Here is a 12,840-nt window from a genome sequence, read left to right as displayed (position 1 = left end):
CAAACATTTTTTTATCAGTAGCGACATTTTAAGTACAATCCATCCACTTCAGTCCAAATTCTTTGAATAAAACATCAAGACACTGAATTGTATGTGATGTGGGTGAAGCGTAGAGCTGCTTGGACCTCCAGAGCAGCATTAGACTCAATCTGACAGGAGACCCTGAGGCTCTGGCTGAGAACATCACAGTGTGGAGACTGAGCTGTTAGCGTGTCTTACCCTGATGAGGACTCTGTGATTGTCTGTTGCCCTGAGGTGCGGCAGGGTCTGTCCACACTTTGGCATTCTCCTTAGATTCTCTATTGGGGTCCCGCGCCAATCCGGTTCCTCCTGTTCCGCCGGCACTTGCTCACTGGACGGAATCAACAAATTAGGTTATTTGCTTTATTATAATTTAGGTTACACTTACAGAAGTGCCCATGCAACAGTTTAACTACACATTAAGGGGTGAGTGATACTAATTAATTAAATGATTTAATATTTGGTAAGGATGAATATAAATTAGATGTAATGTTCATAATTTAACATGTGATACTGCAAGTGATACTAAATATTTAATTTCACAAGCACATTTAGATTATTCAGATAAACATTTTAAACACTTAAGATACTACTAATACAACAACTAATACCAATACTTATTATTATTTTATTATTATCAACATAAGAAAAGTAACATAGTGAAGATTTATTAACAAGCATATTCATGTATGAATAATTTCTGAAGGATCATGTGATACTGAAGACTTGAGCAATAAACAAAAGTAAACTGCATTTTAAATGTATCAAGTATGGGTTCTTAGGTTATTAAAGGTGTTTTCTGCCACTACTTGTTTAGCCTGCATTAATGCATTAGTGTAAGCTGCCTGATTAATTATTAAAAGATGGGAATCTCAACAGCCACGCAATATAAATTAAAAATGATAGTGATTTGCATATGTTTATTAATCCTTCGAATCGCTGCACTCAAATCGGTGTATGAAAAACACAAAAAAAAGAAAGTGATTCATTTTTAATCTTTTGAGTTAGTTATGAAGTTACAGTCAAATAACACAGAAATACTGGGATAACAGTTTATAATTTAGATGAATCCACTGATGTTTATGGTAAAGATTAGAATCTCCATTATATGCTCAAAAGTGAAAGTTGTAGGCAGCTATCACAATATTCAACCAATAGATGGCGACAATCAGTCATCAAAAGATGCCACTGAATAATTCTTCAAAAATGATCCATCTAGCATCAAGTTTTTTTGAGAGAATAACTGAATTATTTATTGAAAATGAGACTAAAAATAAACATGAATTTTATAAAAAAAAAATTTTAGATTTATACATTTAACGTTATCAGCAACAGTAGTAGTAAGTACATTTTTCACAGTACTTTATTTTCTTTTCCGTTGAAAAAACCTTTATACATACAGTTCTGTCTAATTCCTTACAAGAAAGAGATGGACCATATATCAAAGTTCTCTTGGAAGTACTGACGGTGAATTTAGCTTATTACAAAAAGGAACTCAAAACCCGACCTCTCTTGCTACAAATGGACAATTTGTAAATTAGTGTGAATCTCAGTTCTTCTAAGTATAACATATTTCCAAGTTCTCTAGCCCACATTTCAAAGGTGGGGGCAGCATCAGATTTACACATTTGTAAAATGATTTTTTTTTTTTACAATACACATACAAAATAGAATTGCTTTTGTTTGATTTCTACGGCTAGAACTGTCCTCTGCTCCTAAAAATCCAATACTAGGGTCAAGTTCCAGATTCATTGAATTCATTACAGAAAAAAAAAAAATATATATTTTTTTTACAGAGTGGTTGTAGTTTACTGTATGACCACAAATACAATTTATTTTTATTCAGCTGATTATCTCTCTTTATTTTATTTTTAATAAAATTACAAGTTCTAAGTTCTGTTTGTTAAAACAAGTTTTCGCAGTATTGTTTTTGTAGTAAATAGAAAGCAAATTACATGTGTCTCCCCTTTATGGCCAATCTGATCTATGACAAAAAAAAACATAACGTGATTTAAACTGTGAAATTTCTATAATCTAGAGAAAATAAAGTCAAAATATATTTTGCATTAATCAGGATTTAGCAATGAAAGAACATGTTTAAATGCAATTTTATTATTTAAAAAATTACTTTTGTTTTATAATTATTAATATTCATTTCAATAACTACATTTAATATATTTCACCTAAATTGCACATTATTTCAGTATCAATGACTATACAGAAATATCTTTTAAGGAAATGCATTTGCAAAAAAAATAAATAAATAAAAAAAATAATAAAAAAAAGACAATACCTTTTTAACGAAGATGCCTGTGTCTGGCTATCAGGCTCAGTGGTGGGCACATTGTCAGAAACAGAAGCACCAGCACAAGAATTTGGCTCCTCTGTATCATTTGTTTCCATAGGTACCACATCAGAATCATCCTTGATGTCATCTCCAGTATCTTTAACAGGTTCTGGACTGGGAATTGAGGGTTTGGGCTCCTCTGTTGGCCCTTCTCTCAAATGACCCTCTGGCAGGTCAGAGCAGACAGATTTTTCCTCCGAATTGCTGGACTGAGGTGCTTGGCATACTGGACTCTCTGGACTCATCTCCACATCTTCAACAGTTGTGTCACCTGCATTTAGTGACAGGCTGAGGTTTGTCTCTGATTTCTCTGTAGACAAACAAGTCAGTTTGCCAACCTTGGGATCTGGTGAGTTTGATTCAGATGCTCTTTCCCCATTGCTTGGCTTTGTCTGAGTACTTGAATCATTACTAGCAGGTGTATCTCTATAAATGATGCCCTTTGTGTCTATTTCACAGTTCGCCAAAGAGGACTGGTTCTGGTTTACAGATTCATCATTCTGCTCCTTACGCTTTCTTGTTAATTCAGATATCTTTTCATCGTCAGTCATGCCTGTCTGATTGCTTTCATTTATTTCAGGCTCATCACTTCCTGCATCATCAGACATCGTAACGTCAACCTCATGTCTGTAAAGAAAAAAAGATAAACAAAAATGAAAGATGAATAAGATGTATAATTGACCAAAATTATATTTCAATTCGATAATGATAATTAATGTCACGATCATCAGCGATTCAGCCTGTGCAGATCACTGGTATACACACAGATCACTAACAGACTATAAATTTGCCATTTCAAGAACTACAAGTTCCAGTCATGCACCACACACACTGGTTCCTAATCCCGTTTGATTACATTTACAGAGCTGAAGCTGCTCAAAGACTGATTAGTTGGGCTATTTATACAGCACACAAACACACATACTTTGTTGAGTCTTGTTATACTGATTGTGAGCAATATGACGCGTTTTCCTTGCCTTGCAGGCTTTGACCCTTGCCTTGTTTGTTTGTTTCACGTTGCTGCTGCCTGCCTTTTTTCAATCTGTCTGTTTATTGACCATGACTCTGGACTGTCCGTACACATCTGTTTGCTCCTGTGTTGACAGTTGCTTGCCTGACCAAACTCTGCATAATAAACCCTGCATTTGGATCCGCACTTCTTGTCAGCGTCCCGTTCACATTACAATTAAACAATATTTAACTGATTTTGTACATGGAACTTGATTGGTTTAAAGATATAGTTCATTCAAAAATTGAAAAGCCATTACACTCATTTGTTCTAAATACGTTTCATTTTCTTACTTCTGCTGAATACAAATGAAGACATTTTTAAAGATGTCTATTTAATTCATAGTGTTTTTTTATTTCATTCTTCAAAATATGTTCTTATGTGTTGAACAAATAAAATATGGAACCTCTTGAGGGCAAGTAAATGGTAACAATTATTTTTTGGGATTACTTAAATACATAAATATGACAATAAAACCACCAGTAGATGGTGTTAAGTCTCTTAGAGCATCTATATATGCATAACTCAATATTTCTCTATTCTACAGTAGGTGAAAAAGAGCTTGTAAGCAGTATGAGTATGTCTGAATTCATTATAGTCAGTAAACAATAGGCCAGTGGTTCTCAAACTGTGGTACGTGTACCACTAGTGGTACGCAGGCTTCCTTCTAGTGGTATGCAGAGGAATGAAATATGTCATGTACATGCTACACACATTTCAAAATTTACCGAAATTATGTATATAATATGCCATAAATGACATATAGCCTATATTTCTGAGGTAATCTGCCACGTTTTTTTAACCGTGCAGAGTTGTAGCTGCTTTACTGGGCCTACCACGCTACTGTATTTCAATACTGCTCATTTTGGTGGTACTTGGAGAGACAAATTGTTTCTGAGGTGGTACTTGATAAAAAAGGTTTGAGAACCGCTGCAATAGGCGACACCTGGATGACTTACTATTCTGACAAGGCTTTGAATTTCGCATCTTTAATATCTCAAGACCACAACAAAGGATGTGTGAATGGAGAACTGATGCATCACACAGATGCAAATCTAGTTACTAGTTCATCTAGTCGTTGTTAAATTCATTAATATTTATATGTCTTAATGTGATTACCAGGCCCTTTTCACATTTTCGTGTTTCTCAGTAGCGGAAATTTTCATTTAAAGAAAAACTCCACGATGATGTTATCAAAAAAGGATGGCAGCCAGAGGGGAGATTACCGTCAAATGTACCGTCCTGTCCCATAGACAGTGCATTAGAAACAGTTCGCACAAGCGGTAATTAGTTTTTTTGTAATTTGAAGCAAAGATAATATATTACATTCATGAATACATATAAATGTTCATGTGTTTTTTTTTTCAAATCTAAATATTAAAAACTCTCAAGAATTTAAGATGCTGATGATCGTTAAATGCATCATAAAAGGCTTGTGAAAAGGGTCCACTGAATTATCAAATATTAATTCAAAAAGGCTGATTTATTCAGAAACAAAAAATAAAAATTTATTAAACAAAATTTAATTTCTTAAACAACAGACTAAAATACAGGGGTTATACACCCCTACTTTTTTACCCATTAAAAAAAAAGGAAATATGATAAATTTACCTCTTAGGTTCTGTATTACATGAATCCATATTCACCGTAAATACACTGTCTGCCAGACTGCTTGCTGTGAAAAACAAAAGTGAAACTTAGAAATGAAACTTAAAAGTGAAAAATAAAAGTTAGTTACTCATTTCTGCAGGAAAAGAAATCTACAACTAATATCTTCTAGAAACGAAAGGATTGTTACAAAACAAGAATTCTGACATTCCAAAGTTATTTTCTACAACAATAAAAAGAGAAGCAATCGGGGTAAAGTTGGTTTTATATTTGCACATTCAGACTTTCTCCTTAATAGTGTTGTTTTTGAAAAGTATACCTTGCACAGTAAAATCATATTCGCAGCCAAAGACTATCAAAGAACAACATTGATGTTCACAATCAATTAAATAGTGCTAATGTTTTAAAGTCGTATTTAACAAATATTCAAAGTACCATGGTAAACGATATAGGAAGCAAATTCCATAACTTTACATACCCTTAAAAGCATGATCATTGCATATGACACTGGAATGTTTTATATCAAGACATGCATATTTAAAATTGGGGTAAAGTTGGTTTTATATTCGCACATTGGTTCATTTTTTAACAGTGGCAATTTGTTACTTTGAATATTCGATCTGAAATGACATGCAAGTATGACAACATTAACCGTGAACAATATTGATCTTTTGAAAACCAATGATTGCTAATATGACTTTAATCGAATTGAATTTGCTAAGAATACTTTTCTGAAATAAACTTAGAAGGTGAACCTCAATGTATTTGAAAAAGGTATACAGTCAGTTGATTTATTCTGTTGTTGTGAAAGGCTAAGCTAGCTAACTGATAACAAAAGCCAAGTCAGTGTTTGGATGATTTCCAGATTAATATAACGTTATACATTTTAGATTAAAAAATAAATTCAGAATATTATATGTCAGACCTTTCCGATTAACATATTTGTTTCAAGATATCATAACAATCATAACCAAATTAAAAATCATAACAGCTGATGTTAACGTTAAACTACAAATCTCCAGACTGTAGCTGAATTTCACACTCAAAAAAAAAAAAAAAAATCGCGTACATTTTTAAAACATTAAAAGTGACCGCCATTATTATTGCTAGAAAATCAGAAATACTGCTTCAAGACTTCAGGCCGATATTAGTCTACCAGTCAGGCTGCTTTACTGTCAGTCTGCTCGCTTTGATCACGAATCAAACAATCATACTTGCACTCCTGTTCTGCTTTGTCTTCGTGTCGTTGTGCAGCTCACACACATATTCGAGCTCTTTTCCAGCAGACGGGAAAACGGCGCCGACTTATGCAAAGATGTGTCGTATTTATCACACCATCAAAACAGAAAGAAGAACACACACTAAAAATTAAACACACTGAAAGGAGTGCAGAGAAAGGCATCAGTTCCGGGTCGTAGAGCTACTGCTGATTGGATAGTTTCTGGTCACGTGAAAGCTTTAATTTTTTTTGGTGATTTTTTTTGACGTTTTGGTTTAACACTTAACGTTACCTCTTTTCTCGCTGTATAATTGTAATTAATCTGAGCTATTACACACACACACACACACACACATATATATATATATATATATATATATATATATATATATATATATATATATATATATATATATATATATATATATATATATATATATTATATACTTGACTTTACTTTTTTTCTCACCGCCACACTGGTCATTTTCACAAGACAATTTTTTTTTGTTGGAAACTGTATTTTATATACTCAAATTTGACTTTTGCATGCTAAAAGTACTTGAGTAAGAGACGTTTTACTTAATTTGAGTCATTAAAAACCTACAATAGGTTGATATAAAACCAAAACAATACCCTTTCTTGTCTTAGGACCTTTTATTAAGCAAATTTTTGAATAACAGTAAGTTTATGACATGTTAAATATATAGGAAATCTGCTAGTTTTAAACATACAGAATAATAATAAATACAGTTATGTAACAACTATAGGCTAACATTACCGTTATATCTTAGGACATATTTGATTAACTTTTTATTACCTACACCAAATGTTGACTAATGAAGGTACATTTATAACAACTATTTATTTGATAGACTACTGTATTGTCAAACCATGTTGCATACAAATGCATTCAACAGACTTATATGACTTATTGCTGTAGAAGACAAATAAAACAAAAAGAAACAAAGTTTATTTATTTATTTATTTATTTATTTATTTGTCATTCTAAGCTCTTTGGTTTTGCCTCTTGGTCATGTGCACGAGAAAACCGGGCGCCAGGCCATGCCAGTGTTCACTGGATGTTGCTCGGCGGCACATTTCGAGCAACAAACACATAATGTTCTTCGCGATATTGCGTTTAAGTACACAAACCGCAAGGAACTACAGCACAGATGGGCCCGAGTGAAGCTTCACGAAGCGGACTTCGTGAGATTGGCGTGGCTCCACTCGTATCGTCGGTACTGAACTCACCTTGGTCAAGTACAAACAGCAACACCGAGCGAACTGACAACGCTGAGAGAACCGACAACCTTTATAGGAATGCAGATGCAAATTTTTACAAGACACGTCACTGATGTCTCGTTGTCATGGTGAGCGCTGAAGAGGGCTCACCTCATTGGAGCAGACAGACTCGGGAATTTGCGTCACGGCGAGCTGCGGTCTGCTGTGGACAAAAACATAATTAACATATTAAATATATATTTTTACATTTTTGGTGCTGTGTGATATTCTGATTCTAGATTACGGAGACAGATGAACATAATTGGATGCCGAGCTACTGTTGTTCCCATACTTATAAACTTCCGGTGACCTGTTATTGTGAGCTTTTCTATCATTTTATACGGTTCCTTTTACAGCATCGATGTTGTAATGTAATTAAAATACACTCAGTTCAATAAACTTTGGCATTCATTTAGTTGTTCAAGCGTAAAACGAGACAAAAGGCTTTTACTCGCACTTGCCCGTTAGAATTGGCAGGCTAACGCAGAAGCTCACTGGAAGCGCTTAACCCAGATTACTGGCAAATAAAAAGTCCTATTAGCATGCTTCGGCATCAACATCATTATAATTATTAATTATTTAATTTATTTGAATTCTAAATTACTATATATATATATATATTAAGCTTAAAATACTTTTAATGTCTTTATAGTGTATTCACCTTTGTTACATTAAAGTCAATTGTCCATTTGCTGGGACCCAAGTGCTCCCTCTTCAGGAGTTTATCTGTACTTATTTCATGTATTGGATGTAGTCTAAAATATAAGCCTAAAAATGCCCCCTTGATCTATTAATGAACAAGAGAATAAACAAATAAATAGTTGAAAAAAATATGAAAATAGCAAAAACAAAACAAAGTTAAATGAACCTTTAAATTAAACTTTTAAATGAAAACTAAAAATATAAAAATTACAACCTACTAGAAGCTATAGTATTTGCTGAATAACAGTAAATAACACTGCTGTGTACATACATTCATAGAAAAAATTCGGGCAGCTTTTTACACAGACACATACACACACATTCTACTTTTTAATGACAGTTTAACATTTAATTTACATATATAAATTAATAAATAAATAAATATATATTTATAAATATTTTATAAAAAATGTTGGACTTACATCATCTGTTGAGCACTGAGATTTGTTTGACTCCACGTCTTTTTTTCATCAATGACTTTCGTGACCTCACTTTGTCCGTTTAACTGTTGGAATCCTCCACACACAATGGAGAGACAAACCTGGTCTGGCCTGGTCTTTGGCCTGGTCTTTAATGGAACTCTCAACTTTTTGTATACATGGTAATGGTGTTAATGCGAAAATGTCAGTTTGTGCCACTCAGCTTTTGATGTTGGGTCATCCTTTTAAAAATCTTTGTAAAAAATATTTTGTTGATTTCATTATTTTTATTTATTCATCTTATGAAGTCTACCAGGGGTGGGATGGGTAATAGTGGGATCTAAATGTGTACTTGTTTTTTTGTTTTTGTTTTTATTTGTTTGTTTGTTTGTTTCATATTATTGTTCCCGGAAAAAAAAAACAATATACAGTTGTTAACAAAAAATAAATACTTATAAAAAGTTTAACTATATTGTAATATTTAAATACTAAATAATTGAAGCATTTACAAATTCTTGAAAATTACATTTGATCAATGACATCATAATATAGACCCATTCTATCCGTTAAAGATCTACATTTAATTACTTTTTAACATTTAATTACTAATTACATAAAATTACTATTGCTAATATTAAAAAAGATGAATACAAGAAACTGTTGACTAATGCAGAATGAACAAAGAGTAGATACATTTGGATTTAATTGAATAGAAAAATGATTGTACTGTAAATGACAACAACAAAACAACCCTAACATTAGTATTACTAAGAAGTATTATTAATTCGCGTTCCTGTATATGAACAATTAAACAAAAAAAGCAACTTTCAGAGATTGTACAAAGTAATATAGTGCAACATTTAGCAGCATTCGCAATCTGCCAACCCAGTGTTGTCTAAAAAAAAGCATATCACTTGTCATATATAAAAGATTCAAGTCTTTTTGCAGAGAATGACATCAATAAAATTCAATTTCTCCATTGACTGTGTCCAGTGCAAGTTGCAGTTTCCAAATCTTGAATTTTTCCTATTAAAATGGCTTTACGAGTTTCATGGAAAGGTAGTTCTGAAAAGAGATGAAAGGGCAAATATTTAAAAACACACATAATATACTGTAGTGATCCTAACATAAGAATTTTAATCAATTCCCACATTAACTTACAATATCAGGAAAACACTTACCGGGAAAGAATACAAAAGGATTCCAATAAACAGGATCACAGGTATGAGAATAATTAATCCAATGAAGAGCCATTTGTATTTGCGCCACACGATGAACTTCATGGTCTTGCATGGATTTGTGAACCAAAGGAAAGATGTATCTGGACGGCTGTTTGAACATAGTACAACACACAGTATTACTCACATCCTTTAATGAAAGATTATAGCGAACAACCAAACACTGATGTTCTTACTTTGGAGACTCTAGTTTGGGGTTCATGTTGGGTTCATCTCTTCCTTTCCCAGCAGGCCTCTCATCCGCCTCTTTCTCCTCTACCACCTCCAGAGTCATTTCCACTTTACCCTGACATCCCAAAAACAACATTGTTAAAGGTATAGTTCACCCAAAAATTATATTGTTTACTCATTTTTCACTTGTTTCAAACCTGTTTGAGTTACAGTATTTCTTCAGTTGAACACAAAGGAAGGTATACTAAAAAATGTTTGGGAAAAACGTGTATAGTGCTTTTTGTTTCTACTATTATTGCTAGCTTTTTTACATTTATCATTTTTTGTGTTCAACAAAATGACATAAAAGTTTAGAGCCACTTAAGTGTGAGTAAATGGTGAATGTATAACCTGTACAGTACTTATTTAAACTCTAGCTACTGGTTTTTAAAGCTCCGAATGGTTTAGCTCCAGTATATTTGTCTGATTTATTATCTATTCTTAATTCTGTAAAGTCATCCACCCAGAAACTATGGAACCTTTGCTATTGCAGTTCCAAAACTTTGAACAGCCTTTAAACTGCATAAGTTTACAGTCAAACTCACAGTCCACCTTTTCTCTTTTCTCTCTCGTTTTGAATTAAGGTTAGCTGTGATATGCTAAATTTCATTCAGTGGTGTAATTGATGTTGTCCTTAGTGTTAATGTTTCTCTTTTTTTTTTGGTTTGACTGTAAAGCACCTTGGTCAACAATAGCTGTTTTTGTTGGTGCTTTCTAAATAAAATTGATGTTGTTGTTGTTGTACTTATACAGTACTTGCTGTAAAGCTGGGTGATGTGGGCATAAAAAATAATCACGTATTTATCAGGTATACAATTTTTGATATTAGTTGATATAATAATAACAAAAAATGTAAAATCTCAGTTTCTTTCAAGTATAAAGGCAGATTTTATGCTTCTATGTGAAATTAATACAAAAATTAGAGAATTGTTCATATAAATGACTCTTTTTTTCTTTCAAAACATGACAAACACATCAAAAGATGAACTTTTCACAGGTCTGAGGTACAATATTTGCATACAATGAACTATTAGTCTGAATAACACTTGCCAGAATACATAAAGTATTAAAATAAATATACACTGCACATGTTTTAGCTTAATAAAAACTATATGATTACTTAAATTATATTACATTAGTTCTTAAATAATGTTTACATTAATTCATTTTCTTGTCGGCTTAGTCCTTTTATTAATCTGGGGGCGCCACAGCAGAATGAACCGCCAATAATGTTTACATTATTAATATAATAAAATTATGTTAAAAAAACTCCTGTGCAGTTAATGATACTATTGTAAATCATGGTAAAACTGTGGAATGAAATTTTAACTGGATAATTCATGGCACAGTGTTTCTCCTGTTTCTCTGTGCTGTTGTGAACATCAACTCTGTTTGTTCTGCCTCCTCATTTATACTCTATTGTTTGCTTAAGGTTACATATGTTTTTTTTTATAAAACAATACCTTTTTATATAAAGTTAAACTAAATCCCCATTTTTTTTCTTCAATAAATTTAAGTGCTTCTCTTTGGAGATTCGCACATGATTGATTTCAGAATCAGAATGAGCTTTACACCAAGTGTGCACAAACACACAAGGATTTTTTAGTGTATTGTTTTTAGACATATCAGCATGTAAACAAACCTAATTATGATCGCATAAACTGATAAATTGTCTAATTTGCTTAAGCAAGCAAAAAATTTTATTACAAGAATAACTGTTATCATTTTATTGCACTGCCAAAATTTAATTAAACTTTTTTATCTGAATGCTAAACTCACAGCCAAGACTTTTTTGCCATTTTCCTCCATAGCACAAGGCCACCAGCCTCTCACTGACTTCTGGGAGAAGAGCGATGAAGGCGTCAGGTTTTTGCCTGTTTGTGTTAGCATGCTTAGAGAACACTTTTCAGGGGTCTTAGCAGGAGGGATGAGGTGAAGCAAATCCAACTCCACTGTGCCTGTTTGAGAAAGCCATGCTGTTAGAGATCCGAGCATATGCCATAAACAACTACAAGGAAACCCAAAATAATGCATAAAGTTGTTGATTTGAAAAAGACATTTACCCAAGTAATCATCCAGGGAGAATTTGTCATTGTCCCAAATCTGAATAGTGAGTTTAGGAGGGATCCTAAACTCGGTTTTGTCCAGACTCCAGAAATGTTCCTGGAGATCAAATGTATTGTTAATTGTGACTACAGAGTCATATATTATATATATATATATATATATATATATATATATATATATATATATATATATATATATATATATATATATATATATATATATATATATATATATATATATATATATATATATATATTTATCATCTATCCATCCATCCATCCATCCATCCATCCATCCATCCATCCATTTATTTAATCACTTCTTAAAACCACTAACCTTTCTGGACACTAGGCACAACTGTTCTGCTGGCAAATAATCAAATCCAAATACGAATCTCCAGTTGAAATTTCCATCTCCGTCTAGAGATCTGTAATGGACGTCAGTTTTCTGCTTGTCCTCCTCCATACCTGGCATCCACCTATAAAAGTGCAAATAAATATGAAACACATTTCTATTACAGTTTTTCTCAGTGGCTTTGGTGCATTTCTCACAACATTATTTACATCTGCACAACAATTAAGGCATTTCTTAAAACAATTAGTACAAACTGCAAAACCTAGTTGATAACCTGCAACAGTGTGTCACTTGCTCAGAATGGATAGCTGCAAAATGGAAGATGAAAAGTCCCAACACCGTTGTTTATGAACAAGATAGTCAAA

The 12,840-nt window shown here is 32.8% G+C and overlaps 2 protein-coding genes across 3 annotated transcripts in view; both read right to left on the bottom strand.

The window, feature by feature from the left end:
* Positions 1 to 6,364, bottom strand: part of parga (poly (ADP-ribose) glycohydrolase a) — a 55,966-nt gene extending 49,602 nt beyond the window's left edge. For both annotated transcript variants that reach the window (XM_073921012.1, XM_682449.7), the window contains exons 1-4: positions 6,200 to 6,364; positions 4,989 to 5,052; positions 2,315 to 2,995; positions 220 to 352 (exon numbers count right to left, since the gene is read on the bottom strand). Coding sequence is in view for 1 of the 2 variants with exons in the window: in XM_682449.7 (XP_687541.4) it covers positions 220 to 352; positions 2,315 to 2,995; positions 4,989 to 5,017 (843 nt within the window). In the remaining variant the exon portion in view is untranslated. The remainder of the gene's footprint in view (positions 1 to 219; positions 353 to 2,314; positions 2,996 to 4,988; positions 5,053 to 6,199) is intronic.
* Positions 6,365 to 9,291: 2,927 nt separating this feature from the next.
* Positions 9,292 to 12,840, bottom strand: part of myofl (myoferlin like) — a 50,679-nt gene continuing 47,130 nt past the window's right edge. The window contains exons 48-53 of the mRNA XM_682373.11: positions 12,458 to 12,599; positions 12,118 to 12,217; positions 11,834 to 12,012; positions 10,021 to 10,130; positions 9,788 to 9,935; positions 9,292 to 9,671 (exon numbers count right to left, since the gene is read on the bottom strand). Coding sequence (XP_687465.5) covers positions 9,636 to 9,671; positions 9,788 to 9,935; positions 10,021 to 10,130; positions 11,834 to 12,012; positions 12,118 to 12,217; positions 12,458 to 12,599 — 715 coding nt within the window. The 3' untranslated portion in view covers positions 9,292 to 9,635. The remainder of the gene's footprint in view (positions 9,672 to 9,787; positions 9,936 to 10,020; positions 10,131 to 11,833; positions 12,013 to 12,117; positions 12,218 to 12,457; positions 12,600 to 12,840) is intronic.

The sequence above is a fragment of the Danio rerio genome, chromosome 13 (genome assembly GCF_049306965.1).
Source record: "Danio rerio strain Tuebingen ecotype United States chromosome 13, GRCz12tu, whole genome shotgun sequence".
Classification (NCBI taxonomy): Eukaryota; Metazoa; Chordata; class Actinopteri; order Cypriniformes; family Danionidae; genus Danio; species Danio rerio.
Note: the sequence above shows the minus strand (reverse complement) of the source record. Positions and strands in the feature narration are given on the sequence as shown.